The sequence below is a fragment of the Opisthorchis viverrini genome, assembly GCF_000715545.1.
Source record: "Opisthorchis viverrini unplaced genomic scaffold opera_v5_299, whole genome shotgun sequence".
In the NCBI taxonomy this organism is placed as follows: Eukaryota; Metazoa; Platyhelminthes; class Trematoda; order Opisthorchiida; family Opisthorchiidae; genus Opisthorchis; species Opisthorchis viverrini.
The window spans coordinates 275,074-287,417 of NW_008751960.1; the positions used below are offsets into that span (position 1 = coordinate 275,074).

A 12,344-nucleotide genomic window follows, 5' to 3' on the forward strand; every position below is an offset into this window, starting at 1 on the left:
TCTTTTCTTTACAATAAGGCTTTCAAATAAGTCATGGCTGTACGGCAGTGAAGCATTGGTGTTGAGCACTGATGTCATGCTGTCGTTGATGATGATGATGATGCCCAGTCTGCTTGTCGCCCACTGTACCCAGTGAGAATATCCGTGAAACTTTCAACCTCACTAGTGCACAGTATGAATAACCTAGACAACTGATGTGTAGTTTGAAGCTGGGATTTATGCCAAAACTTTTGCGTATGCATGACAGCATGCATTCCTTTCAGTTCCGTGGCAGATGGGTTCAAATTAGGCCATTAGTTCAAAACGTGTTCTAGATTTGAGGAAAAAGCAGTCTTTCTTGAGTTACTTTCACTCAGTCTCCTGAAGTTCTCAGAAAGTTGACCTTCTGTAAACAACCAACCTTGGTTACCATCCGGCCAGCAGCGATAACGAGGGACTAGTCACTTGACGCGCCAGAATCTCCATCCAAATAAGGTTTTTTGTCGATTGTAACTGCCTGGTGACAGCAACACACTACTTTGCAAGCTTGTCTTTGAAATCGACCTGAAACTATCATGTGCCCAAAGCTATGGCCACATTTTTCACACCTTATTTGGCTACGCAAACTTCTCATTTCTGATAGTGCTGCACACTGGAAGGAAAGGGAGGAAACATACTATGTGGAATTGAAAGCTCACTTCTTTATTGTTCTCATCAAAAGTTCACACTCTACTCACTGAGGTCAGTCAGTGGGTACGCCACGACCCCAACAATAAAGGTTTAGTAGAAAAAAAAGAGGAAGCAGAGAACGATATTGTTCGCTCCGGTGTATGATAAATTTACGCTCGAAAGGTAGGAAAATTGTGTTTTACTTTTGTATATAAGACCATTTTTAACTAAGCTAACTATGGACTAAAGTTGTGAGCGGCGAGAAATGCACGTCCCCAGTGGTTTGTGGCTGGAAAATTACTCCTTCCATGACCGCAAAATCATCCTTAAAAAGTGAAAATTTTACCGTATTTTTATAGAGCACTTGCGTTATTTGGAGACCAAATCAGCCCCAGGGACAAAACTGTAGCCAGTGTAGGATCATAGCAGAGAAATCACATGGATGTCTAGAGATAACTGTTGACAGTGTGTGGCTTCTGAAAAGTTGATTTCTGGCGAGATTACCGTGCTGACACTTGCTATATTATTATTCTATTATTATTATTATTATTATTCTGTTTTGTTGGCTTCGCTTACTCACTTCTGATTGCAAAATTGTAGTAGTCACTTAGTGGTGGCACTGTATTGTGCCTTTTATTCTGGTTGGGGCTCGTCGGTAAAATTTCACACAGGCAAAAGAGCAGAACACAGAACAAAACCAGTTTTTGTGTGTTGTTTGTTGTTCGTTTACCTAGATTGGTATTTAGCTTACTGGCTTATTGCCAAGCTCTGCAAATAGATCAACGGTTGCCCTAGCAGCAATTAAAAACTCATCAGATCTGTCACCATTTCGGTTGTCACACTAGCTTGAACAGGGTGTGTAATAAGATGAGCCCAGTTTCACACATGTGAACTTGTAAAGTTCAAACACATCACAAGAGATCAAAGGCTAAGATCACAATACGTTAATGAAAACGAGACACATAAGGTTCAAGTGTTTGTGTACTGAACAACGCCCCTTTCATCAGCACACCGTAAGTAGAACAAGCCTGTCCATAGAGTAACCCAAAACCAAATATGAAGAGAAAGAAAACAAACTTCTTCACTCATTTCTTGATTGCGCGACTCGGTCTACCGCATGTCGACCAAAATATTGCTTATATCATTTCGTCTTTGAGGGTTCTTGGGGGAGAGATTTACGCTGGTGATGTAAAAGCTGCACGTATACGGTGTACAAGTTCCTCCATTATTATACTACACACCTGTCCAAAAATCCCAGTTCAATAAGAGTAGACACTTAACCGAGACCTGACTGGCTGATAAGATATCACCACATTTCTATCATAAAAAGTGAATAAAGGTCTATAATTCTGAACGACAAAACCAAAAATGAGAATTAAGTGGGTGCATCTACCTAAATTTGGACTTTTATGCTCTCGGAGCTAAAAACTGTATAAGTTCAATTATTGCACAGAGAAGTTGGACCACGCAAGTAGTAAAAAGTGTTACTAGTATAGACTGAAGACCTTGCTAACTAAACATGTGAATAAAGAGGATGGGATGCACCATTAAGCATACCTCAGGCAAAATAGTGAAGACAACAAAATGGTGGAAAACTGTCCCTTCAGGTCATTCTAATAATTCATCCCAGGTGTTGGCATACGATGAGCGATGTAACCAGCTAAATCCCGCGAAGTTTTAGTTTGATCCAGGCTTTTTATGAATGGCGTTCATAATTTTCATTGCCTAATTACCCCAGGACAGCTAGTTTTTACAAGCAAGAGCGTGCTGTTGGTTTTACTCTAACCCCTCTCCTTTTTAGATATTTCTCAATTGGCAATGGATTCTACAGAAAATTCACTATACGCTTCAAAGGATCGATTGTAGCTGACGTGACCTTTCTTATTGCTGAAAATATCAATTACAACACTAATAATACTCATTATAATACTAATAGTGACCAATTCGATTCAAGGCACCAGTAGATTCATGCAACCATGGGATATGGTTATCAGTGGAACGGCGGAGGTGCTCTAATAAGGCAATTTTAAGTAGTCAGATACAAATAGCACGGAGTGACAGCTAAAAACGAAAGCCGGTTACGGTGGAAACATATTCGCGCTAAACCAGAAGACCACAAGAAAATAGGTAAACTTAATTCTCTGGCACAACAGATACCTATTTTTAAAGCCAGTGATAGTAGGATTCTCACGTGGCTTAAAAACGGTAGCCTTCATTCGAAGAGTGAATACGACTCATTGAACTGCTATTTTGAACCGTATGTTTATAAATGATCTCATCCCGAGTTTCGATTTTAAATGTCTTCTTTCTTAAAATGTCAATTTCCAAGGCCGATTTCCAGAAAATGAGTGGTTTATGAAAGAATCTGAGGGACCAGAAGATTACTGGACCGATCGTAAGTTTGGTGCTATTCATTTCGACAATGGTGTATAGTCCTGTTGGTGGTATCTATAATACATTTTTTTCTCTACATGAGGTGAGATAGCCCCAATGGCATGAAGCAAGGTAAATATTTGCGTTCCGCTTCTGAAGAAACATCAAACAATTCAATAACGCATAGATGAATCGATCAAAATGTCAAGCAGTTGATTCAGTTCATTTTAATAATGGAATAATTTTCGGCTCACGCAACGTGACTCAGAGCAATTTTCCTTCATGGCATAGTACTTTAAAGTACTCAGGTGATGTTGTCCCACATATATTCTAGCCAATTTTATTAGGGGCATGAGGAACCTTTTGTGGTTCTGTGTGTCGCACGCAGCGTAATTGTTGTGGTGCCCAACTTCAAGATTGCCGCTCAAGATCTGTAACTGTGTGGTCATGCGGTCACCATTTGCCTCAGAAATTCTGTTCATTTGTAGTGACGTCATCTATGACAGAAAATAAGGTTATAATCCTTTAGCCGGTTGTTCGCAGTCAACTTGCGATCAGTAGGGGATTTGCATGACTGTACCTGAAGGCATCACCCATCTTGTGGGAAACCTGCCAGTTGTGCATTCAGCTGGCACCTCTAGAAATTTTTAGAACTTACATCTAAGGACAGAGCCATTTTGCAGCCATCTAGACTTAGTCTGACTTATTTTTTATTACCTTGCAGTCATGCATTACTCGTCCCAGATTACCCCCAAAACGTTGTTGCGGAGAGATTTCTGTTCGTATGATGCATTTAACCTATGGTAGATGATGCCGTTTAACGACCCTTTGAGTCGAAATTTTCAGGACTCAGCAAACATATAATTAGGAAACTCTTTTGAATTTCAAGGTGTCAGCGCAACGTAGAATGAGTTAGGAATGAAGCAAGGTTCAGGGTAGTGCGTGTGCTTCGGGGTGTTCAGTTTTCCACTAGCTCCGCAGAATGTCAAAGGAATCGATTAAGGTTAATGAAGCGAAACCGCAGCTCTTTTGATGGTATTTTCTGTACCGCTGCCTGTTGACCGCTATGACCTTGGTGCTTGGTCACGTGATCATTCAGCCCTTTTCTGATTGCAAGCGCCTTCTAAACCGCGTGCTTACTGCGTTTATTGGGCCAAAAGCGAGGCTCCTGCTAACTGGTAGATAAGGCACAGTGGTTGAAACCACGAAATTCTCCCAACACCCGCGATTATACATCAAAATTACTGGTAATCAGCTGGTGTTACACAGCACCAAAGGAATAACACTACACGTGTTCACAACAGACACACTGGTGACTCAAGTGCCTGCATTTACACAGACTTTTAGGAGCACACGTTATCTATCCAGAGTTTGATGCGGAAAACAAACTATACCACTGTCATATCAGCCGTGTCTATACTCCATTTTTGAGTTTAAACAATATTCCATAGACGGATTATTGGGTTCCAATTCCATCACTGCTTATTGTCTGACTTAAGAAAGTCCAAAATCTGTGCGTTGATTGCGCAGCAGACATGCTAATACAGCTGAGGTCGAGATGCGACTGAGTACCGGCGGCAGATCTCTTCATTCTGCAAGTTTTCCTTAGGAAATATTCTATGGACGTTCCCAAAACGCCACCTCGGAGAGTATGTGAGTTATCTACCGGCCAGGGTTTGGAAGACTTCAGCCCAACTTCTCAGGTAATTTCTTTTTTATATGATGCTGCAAGCTTTTACTGCCCAAGCCAGCCGGGTATGTAGATTTGTCTGGGCCCACACATTAAAATAAATTCATCATTTAACCAAGTTAATGCTATGCGCGTGATTTACAAAGAATCGTCTGTTTTTCTTAAAAGTCAGGTAGCCTCTGAGTACTCGTAAACATTCTTTGTTTCTATCTCAATTACAGCCGCTGAACTGCCGTGAATTTTGAACCACTGACTGACAGTGAAAACACAACCTCGATTTCTGTACAAACATACTCGTAAATATCCATCTACGGTATGGTCAGGCCACTACTTTTTATCTCCATTAGCTCTTGTGGGACACAGCTGGGGTTGGCGAGAATTGCTTAAGTGGGAATTTATCTACAGAAAGGCGAAAAATCTGACTAGTTGGAACACCAGACCATAAATTTTCTTGCAGGTTCCAAAATGACTGTGATGTTTCCTCCGATATATGCTTGATTATCCCTTCAGACTGGTGAAGTAGTTAAGGCAATAAGAGTCACATACACCTTAACTTTCTGCTCGTACGTCCTTCGCAGCAATGTTTCGACTGCTGGTTGCTTGCTTTTCCAAAATCTCCGTTGTATCATATATGGGCCTAATTAACTCACTTCAATCCCGGTGGAAAACTGCGGAAGGCACAAACCATTCCTTCAACATGTGTGTTTTAGGGTAAACTTTAGTATGAAGTTTGTTAATATACACGGATCATCGTAATAAGTGTGGTTCAAAGCGTACAAGACTGTCAATTACTCTGTGCATCTATGGACTCTACAACGTGAACGTCTAGATCGGTCAACATGGGTAATCTAGAAAAAGTTAAATATTGACATGAAGCATGCTTGGTAGGATGCAAGTCGTGATCCCACCGCATTCCTTCCACTGAATGAAAGAGACCCACAATGCAGTTATGTGAACATTTTCTAACTTGAGCACGTTATGAGTAGTCCGAAACCGATACGACTTTGAAAAAGCCGCAGATATCACAGGAAGTTAGCTCATGAAATTGTATCCGCTTCCGAACCAATGAATAGATGACACGTTGGATTAACTCTGATTACTAGTAAAGCAGGTCCCTAGCATGTCTTGTTTATTCTTCAGTTTTTCAAAGCTGACTAGAGCCTCACGTCACCACAGGAGGAGGTAAAATGTAGCCAATGCCTAAGGTAGCTGGCGTTTCCATACATTCCAGCTCATTAGCTGTGAACGCGTGACCAATTCATCAAAATGCTTTCCAACTTTGTGCGTGGTAATAATAAATAATGAATAATGGTTTAGTTGTAGCACCCTTTCGGTACGACGCCACCAGAAGCAAGCACGAGGACTGAAATACTGCCAGGTTGTTCAAGCATAAATAGGAGCAGTCGAGATGCAGAGGTCAGATTCAAACCACAGACCTTCAACTCATTAAGTTTGCGCCTTAATCAATGAGCCACACCGAGCTCAGTAGTAAAATTACTCTGCAGTCAAATAGGGTAGTTACGCAGAGGAAGATGTCTCACGCACTGAAGACACCTCGGGAGTTCCGAAGATATCGGAAGCACATAGGAACCTTTATTGGTGCAACATTCCACAAGATAGCAGTGATAAATGAAATGTACGCACATCTTAAAACTATGCAGCTCATTGCACAGCCTGCTTGCGATCTCTCCAACGAAATTCAATGGCACACAATAGTGCAGTGGTTAACGACATCGTTTTCAAATAGTAAGGGTCAAATTGGTGTAGGTGTACGTATGTCGATTCACGGTCGTAAGAACAAATGTTTTGTGACCCGTTCCCAAGCCCGGGTGAAAGCTAAATTTTTAGGGTAAACGGTTTCTCACGGTCATCAACGGAACCCCCTTTTTCTCCAACTCGTCTATCCGAGCTCCTAAAACAACCTGCAATATAGGCTCCATCGGCATTTGGATTCAGGACACTTTGAAGCGACAAGAATACATAGTCTGGTGACTTTGTTGATTTTCCTGTTCTACACTTAAACCTTACGGCCACTGATATATTCCTGAAAGACTCTACAATTCATAGCGCTAGCAACCAAGCGATTACCCGTTTTTCCCATTCAGCTTGAAGTTACCACGTGCCTAGTCTTAATCCCAAGGAGAAAGCAGAAAAATTGTGGTATCATCACATGTGTATGCAGACTTTATAGGTCAATTGAGTTTGTATGTCTTCCGTAGGAGGGATCAGAACCATAATATTTCATCACCAAGCCGTCCGCGGTGTGCTGTAGTCTTGGGTCTCATCCTTCTCCGCCTGAGAGGGTAGTCATATTGGCTATGCTCTTCAGGCCTCAGTATCGCGCGTCCGTATACTTTATTGTGCTTGTCGGACATGACTAAGGAGATGAAGAACAAATGGAACTTTAGAACAAGGATATGTAAGACATCAATAACTGGTCTCATGTGAGACATTTGTTAACAGGTTTTCAGAGGATATGCTTCATTTACTACAGAGAATGTGCAAGGGAATAGAACAGGGATTCCGCTTTTTATTGTATTCTTTCATATCTGGAAGTATCTACAAGTTTAATACACTTTCTGTTCGGCAACACGTGGGTGGCATTTTTAAGGTTGAAACCCTGACTATGGGACGGATTGGTCACCATAACTTAGACTACGTTAAATTATTAGTAGAAGAATGATCAACTTTGCTGGAGCGTATAAGTAGATACGGTACGGACAATTATAGATTAGGCACCAGAATGGGTTGGATAGTGAAACCCGGGGCAAACGACTGACCTGTTTTTCAGCTTAGGTCGCACTCCCCGATTAGCCAACAATTAGGTTAGAATTTGACTGGACTGTAGGATAAAGATGCAGCAAACTACTGAGACACCTGAACTCGCACTACACGGTCCGTATTTGGGATCAAGCAGTGTAACTTGTTTTTACGCAGCTTGAAGACGTGCTTATTAGAAGAAATATTTTCGATTGAGAGCTATGGATGAAGCATTTTTGAAGTGGCATGACGCTGGAAGAAACTAAATGGCAAGCAACCTTTTGTACGTTTGTGGCTTGTTTCTACCTGCAGCACCCGCTTACATCAGGGAAGAAGCGAAAAAAATCCCAAAATAGTATAAACTACATCACCCAGAATGAAGCGTCGGAAATGTCAAACCAAACAGAGAAACCGAGTCCCTCTAGCATCAAAGTATGAATAATTATTTAACATCGTGAGCGCGTCGGGATTTTTCCCCTTGTTTCATGGTACAGCACTTGCTCCGGCCGGTGGCATATTTTTATTCCCTGTAGTACAATTCTCACGATATTACTCTAGCTGAATCCTTTTGCTTGCTCTAATAAAGACCAAGTTCTTCATCTCTTCATTCTAATTATGGTCACTCTAAGTGATCGAAATGATCAAATAAACTCGCTAAGCTAGTTCAAGCACTTTCTCTTACCCTTTCCAAAAAGGATCCAAAATGGGCCCAGTGAAAAAAGTTTCATGATCATCAGTGTGGAACGGAAATAAATCGTACAAAAGACTTCTTCAAAAACACATACTTGTCTAGATTAGCATTAGTCACAACCTTATTTTCCCGATATATTACGATGACATACACCTTGTTTACACGTCTGATATCATCCAGCAACTTAGATGGATGTTAAGTACGTTTCTAACCAATACGCTTGGTACACACAAAAAATCATATGTGCTGTATCAACTCAAAGAAATTTCAAGCACTGCTGTTTAGCTCAGTGGGCAAAGAACGAGCGTGATGGTAAGAATTCAGGGAAAAACAGGATGTTAGTGAATGTTGTACCACAAGCTGTACATCGGAATTCCTGTAGCAGAACTAGGTGCCGAATTGACACAAATCAGTTAGTTTAACGCAGCCTTTACCTTTGCCTTCCAAATTCAGACGATACGGCATAGAAGCAAGTCAAGTTCATGTATGAGTTTGTATGAGTTGCCACATAGGATGTTCTTCGGTGTATGAAGGACATCCCTAATGCATATCAGTTTTTGATGACGGATTTGCACTTGTTGCCACACCAGCCAGCCACTTAAAAACGAATCAGATGACTCAGTTATGCTTGATATACTTTGCGGATTTATCCCCGTAGACCTCTTTGCACACACTGGTGCTGTGGAGGTGCAACATCAAATTTTGGCAATTTTTCGCTGCTAGCCGACTTGAAAAAATAACGAGGCTACAGTCATTTCGTAATAGTACTTACCACGTTGATATTGTCCCACCATGAACTCATCTATTCACTTGACCACTCAAAGGCGTAAAAAATTCGACTGATTCATGCCTGATTAAACGGTTAATCCAGACTCATTTGCCTGAAGCCAGATAATTTGTGTGAGTTGTACCGATATACATTATATGGCAACTTATGTTGTATTGTTATTTGGCAAAGTACGTATACTACAGTAGACATTATCATTCAGAAATGCTTATTTGAGGTTCCCCACTCTTATCATACCTGAATAAGTTCTATCATTCCGTCAACATTAAAAGACGCCTCTGGAGAGTGGTATTGTCTTCGAGAACGAAATATAAGTGGGCAGTTTATGCGGATCTAACTAATAAATTCACGTTATTTTGCCACAAGGCTTAAAAAGCCTGGCAGATTTCTAGTAATCATAAAATTTAAACTTTATGACATCCTTAGGCTTACAGAAAAACAGTGATGGATAAAGTATAGGATATTGCCACATTTTATTACTTAGTAAGAACTCACTCACCTTCCGTAAGGGTCAAGGTCAAGACAACGAACACGAGTAACCATATATTAGACATTCCTTTAAATTGCTGCAACAAGATAGAAGAGATGGTTGAAACAGTTGAACTGTAAATGGGTAGTCAAGCAAAGTAGGTGTCTTCCATACTAAAAGCAAATAAATAGTTTCCATATCATGGCGTCCGAAATGCCCAGGTCACTTTGACTTCCACATCACATTTACAATCCTGTAGGCGAGCACTAGTCCGCTCAAATCGACCTTCCTATTCATTCACTTGTCTCATGTAACTAAATGACACCATATGGAAATATCATTCTAAGTGCTTAGCATCCGTACATAATTGCGACTGAATCTTTCTACTTTCATTCGGATGGCAGTGAAAAATCGCTATCCAGCTTAGTTGAATCGTTCACTGAGAGTTGCACGAAAAATATCAAAACACGTTTCTGAGTTACTAATGAGCCTAATTAGCACGCAAATCTATTGCACATATAGTTCGATTTGCGTACGATGATTTTCGCGTACCACTTACCTTTGAGCATTATTACTTTTAAACCTTATCTACGATAGACACTTGGTTGTAATTTCCTAGAAATTCTCAGGATACAAATTCCATTTAAGACAACAGTGAAACTCACTCCTTACACGTATCCAAGATTATTATCACTGAAACATAAAGCATCTGAGTTGTTCAGGTAAAGTAACCACCACGCTGAACCCCAAGTCATTAAATAGTGAATGAACCGCCATATTAATAAAAACATTAAAACATCTCTGCCCACGTTCCGCTAAGATCTACACATCTAATGTCATAGTTTGACGATGATAAGCTATTATATTCCTGTAAGCAACCCAACTTTGAAAGCAGCAAACTCCTGTTCAAACCTTCGTGAATGTTGAGATTTCAAACATTTAGTAGGATGAAACAGGTTATTCTAGTAGACTCTCATTGTAGCTAGTTCGAATATTACTGGCACGGTTGATTCAAAATCCAACAGAAAGCCTTGTCACAACATTTCATAATGACCCACTTTTACTGGCCCAAACCAGGCATTATCGACGGTTTTGGTCTAATCACAACAACTACTAAGTTAGTGCTTTCAAAACTTAATGTAGACGATTTTACTCTGCGATTCTCAGGGTTGAAAACTAACTCACGACTATTCATTCATGGCCACTCTCTTAGCCTCGGGTTTCAAAGAGGAAGAGTTTAAAATTTCTAGACGATAGTCACTCTTTCGATTGGAAAAATCTACGCACCATTTCTGTAGTTATAATACGCACTTGATTAACTCGTTGAAATTACCCTGCAAAAATTCTGAAGAAACACTGCCCTCCCTACTTTATCACAGCTAACCAAGCGAAAATATACTCTGACTTACTCGGAGCGCAGAGACTGTTGGAAAGCCTACAAATGTGAGGCCAGTTGTGCATTTATAGTGACAGAAACGGAAGTGGGCTATTAATAAAAACTGTTGGGACATCATTGAGACAGTTTGGTGTCGGAAACAGAGCTGGATTTGGCTATGATGCGGATGAAAAACAATTAAGTTCCAGACGATGTCCAACCGACAACCACTGCACGTTTGGATCTATTTGATACACTATTGCTGAGCCCCAATTTACAAATCAGTAAACAATATCCTATCTGAAGTTAAACGAGGATCGAATGGTAACTGGGGACAGCGGCGGTAATTATTCTGTGAAAAAGCGTGTAAATTTTATCATTCTTTCAACCCCAATGATGAAAAGGACACCTCAGCAAATTTGCAGGGAACTCAAATGAAAGTTTTAAACAAATGAATAAATTATTACTATCAGGTAACACTTGTATTTAATTCACGACTGAACGATAAGAGGGTTGCATGGATATACCAAATTTGTTCGTGAAGCGTGATCGACACTTGACCCCGAGCATAGAATCATTCATTTCCATTACTTGGTGACGTGCATCTCATCCAGACCCAAAGGGTTAATTAAGGTCAGCTTTACCCTTTGAAAACCCGAGTTTTTATTGTTTTGTGGAGACAGTCACCATTCTGAGAAGGATTGTGGCATAAATGATGTCAAAATTTGAACAATAGAGGACAAACACAAATTTTTGTTGGAATTTCCCCCTGCCGGTAAAGTTTCTGTGGTAGACAGCAGAGGAGCTTTCTACAGCATTCGAGTAGTTTATCCTGCAGGTGAAGCCAATATATGCTGAAAAGTTCAAAATGTTGTGTAGCTATTTAATCCTTATTGGGAGGCATCAAAATGGCGAGAATTCAGAGAATCTCAAACCTCCCGCCGCCATAAAGGACCGTCACGAAGAGACTGGACCTTACCGTGGTGTGGCGGTTTGTGTACCTCGGCAACCCACTATACTGGGGAGTGTCCGCACGATGCTCAGAGTTTCTCATATCAGGTTGGTTCATGGGTAGAGGTCCGACGAACAGTCTCCTGGCCCTCCAGGTTCGGGGTTGGAACATGCATGGCGACGTGTTCCGTAAAAAATGGTAATGTACTTGCATTTCCAGCCGAACACCGCTGCCTTGCCGTTAGGCTTTTGAGCAAAAGACTTTGGTTGAGGACCCTAATCGTCCTCCTGTCTAGGTGTGGGCGTCCTGGCAGTATCCCAGCCCTCGTACATCATCGACTCGCAACATCATCGACTACGATGGCTCGGTCATATGCTAAGCATGCCGAAACACCGTTTACCGAGACGAGTTTTGTTCTCCGTGCCTCCTTCAGGATGGCGCAAACCGCGAGGTGGACAGCACATGACTTGGCAGAAAGGTGTGAAAGAGATCACGAAGAGTTTGGATGTTGTTGGTGTTGTGCGACTTCCAGAATGTGGTCCCCGTGACCCCGTCTGTGCTTGGCTGGAGACGTTGCAAGAAATGGCGGCTAATCGATG

At 41.2% G+C, this 12,344-nt stretch overlaps 1 protein-coding gene across 1 annotated transcript in view; it reads left to right on the plus strand.

Annotated features, from left to right (window-relative positions):
* T265_09751 (hypothetical protein) overlaps positions 1–4,994 on the plus strand; it is a gene marked incomplete at both ends in the record, with an annotated part of 17,346 nt that extends 12,352 nt beyond the window's left edge. Inside the window, 2 exons of the mRNA XM_009175922.1 lie at positions 2,978–3,043; positions 4,933–4,994. Of these exons, the coding sequence (XP_009174186.1) occupies positions 2,978–2,996 (19 nt within the window). The remainder of the gene's footprint in view (positions 1–2,977; positions 3,044–4,932) is intronic.
* Positions 4,995–12,344: the final 7,350 nt, after the last annotated feature.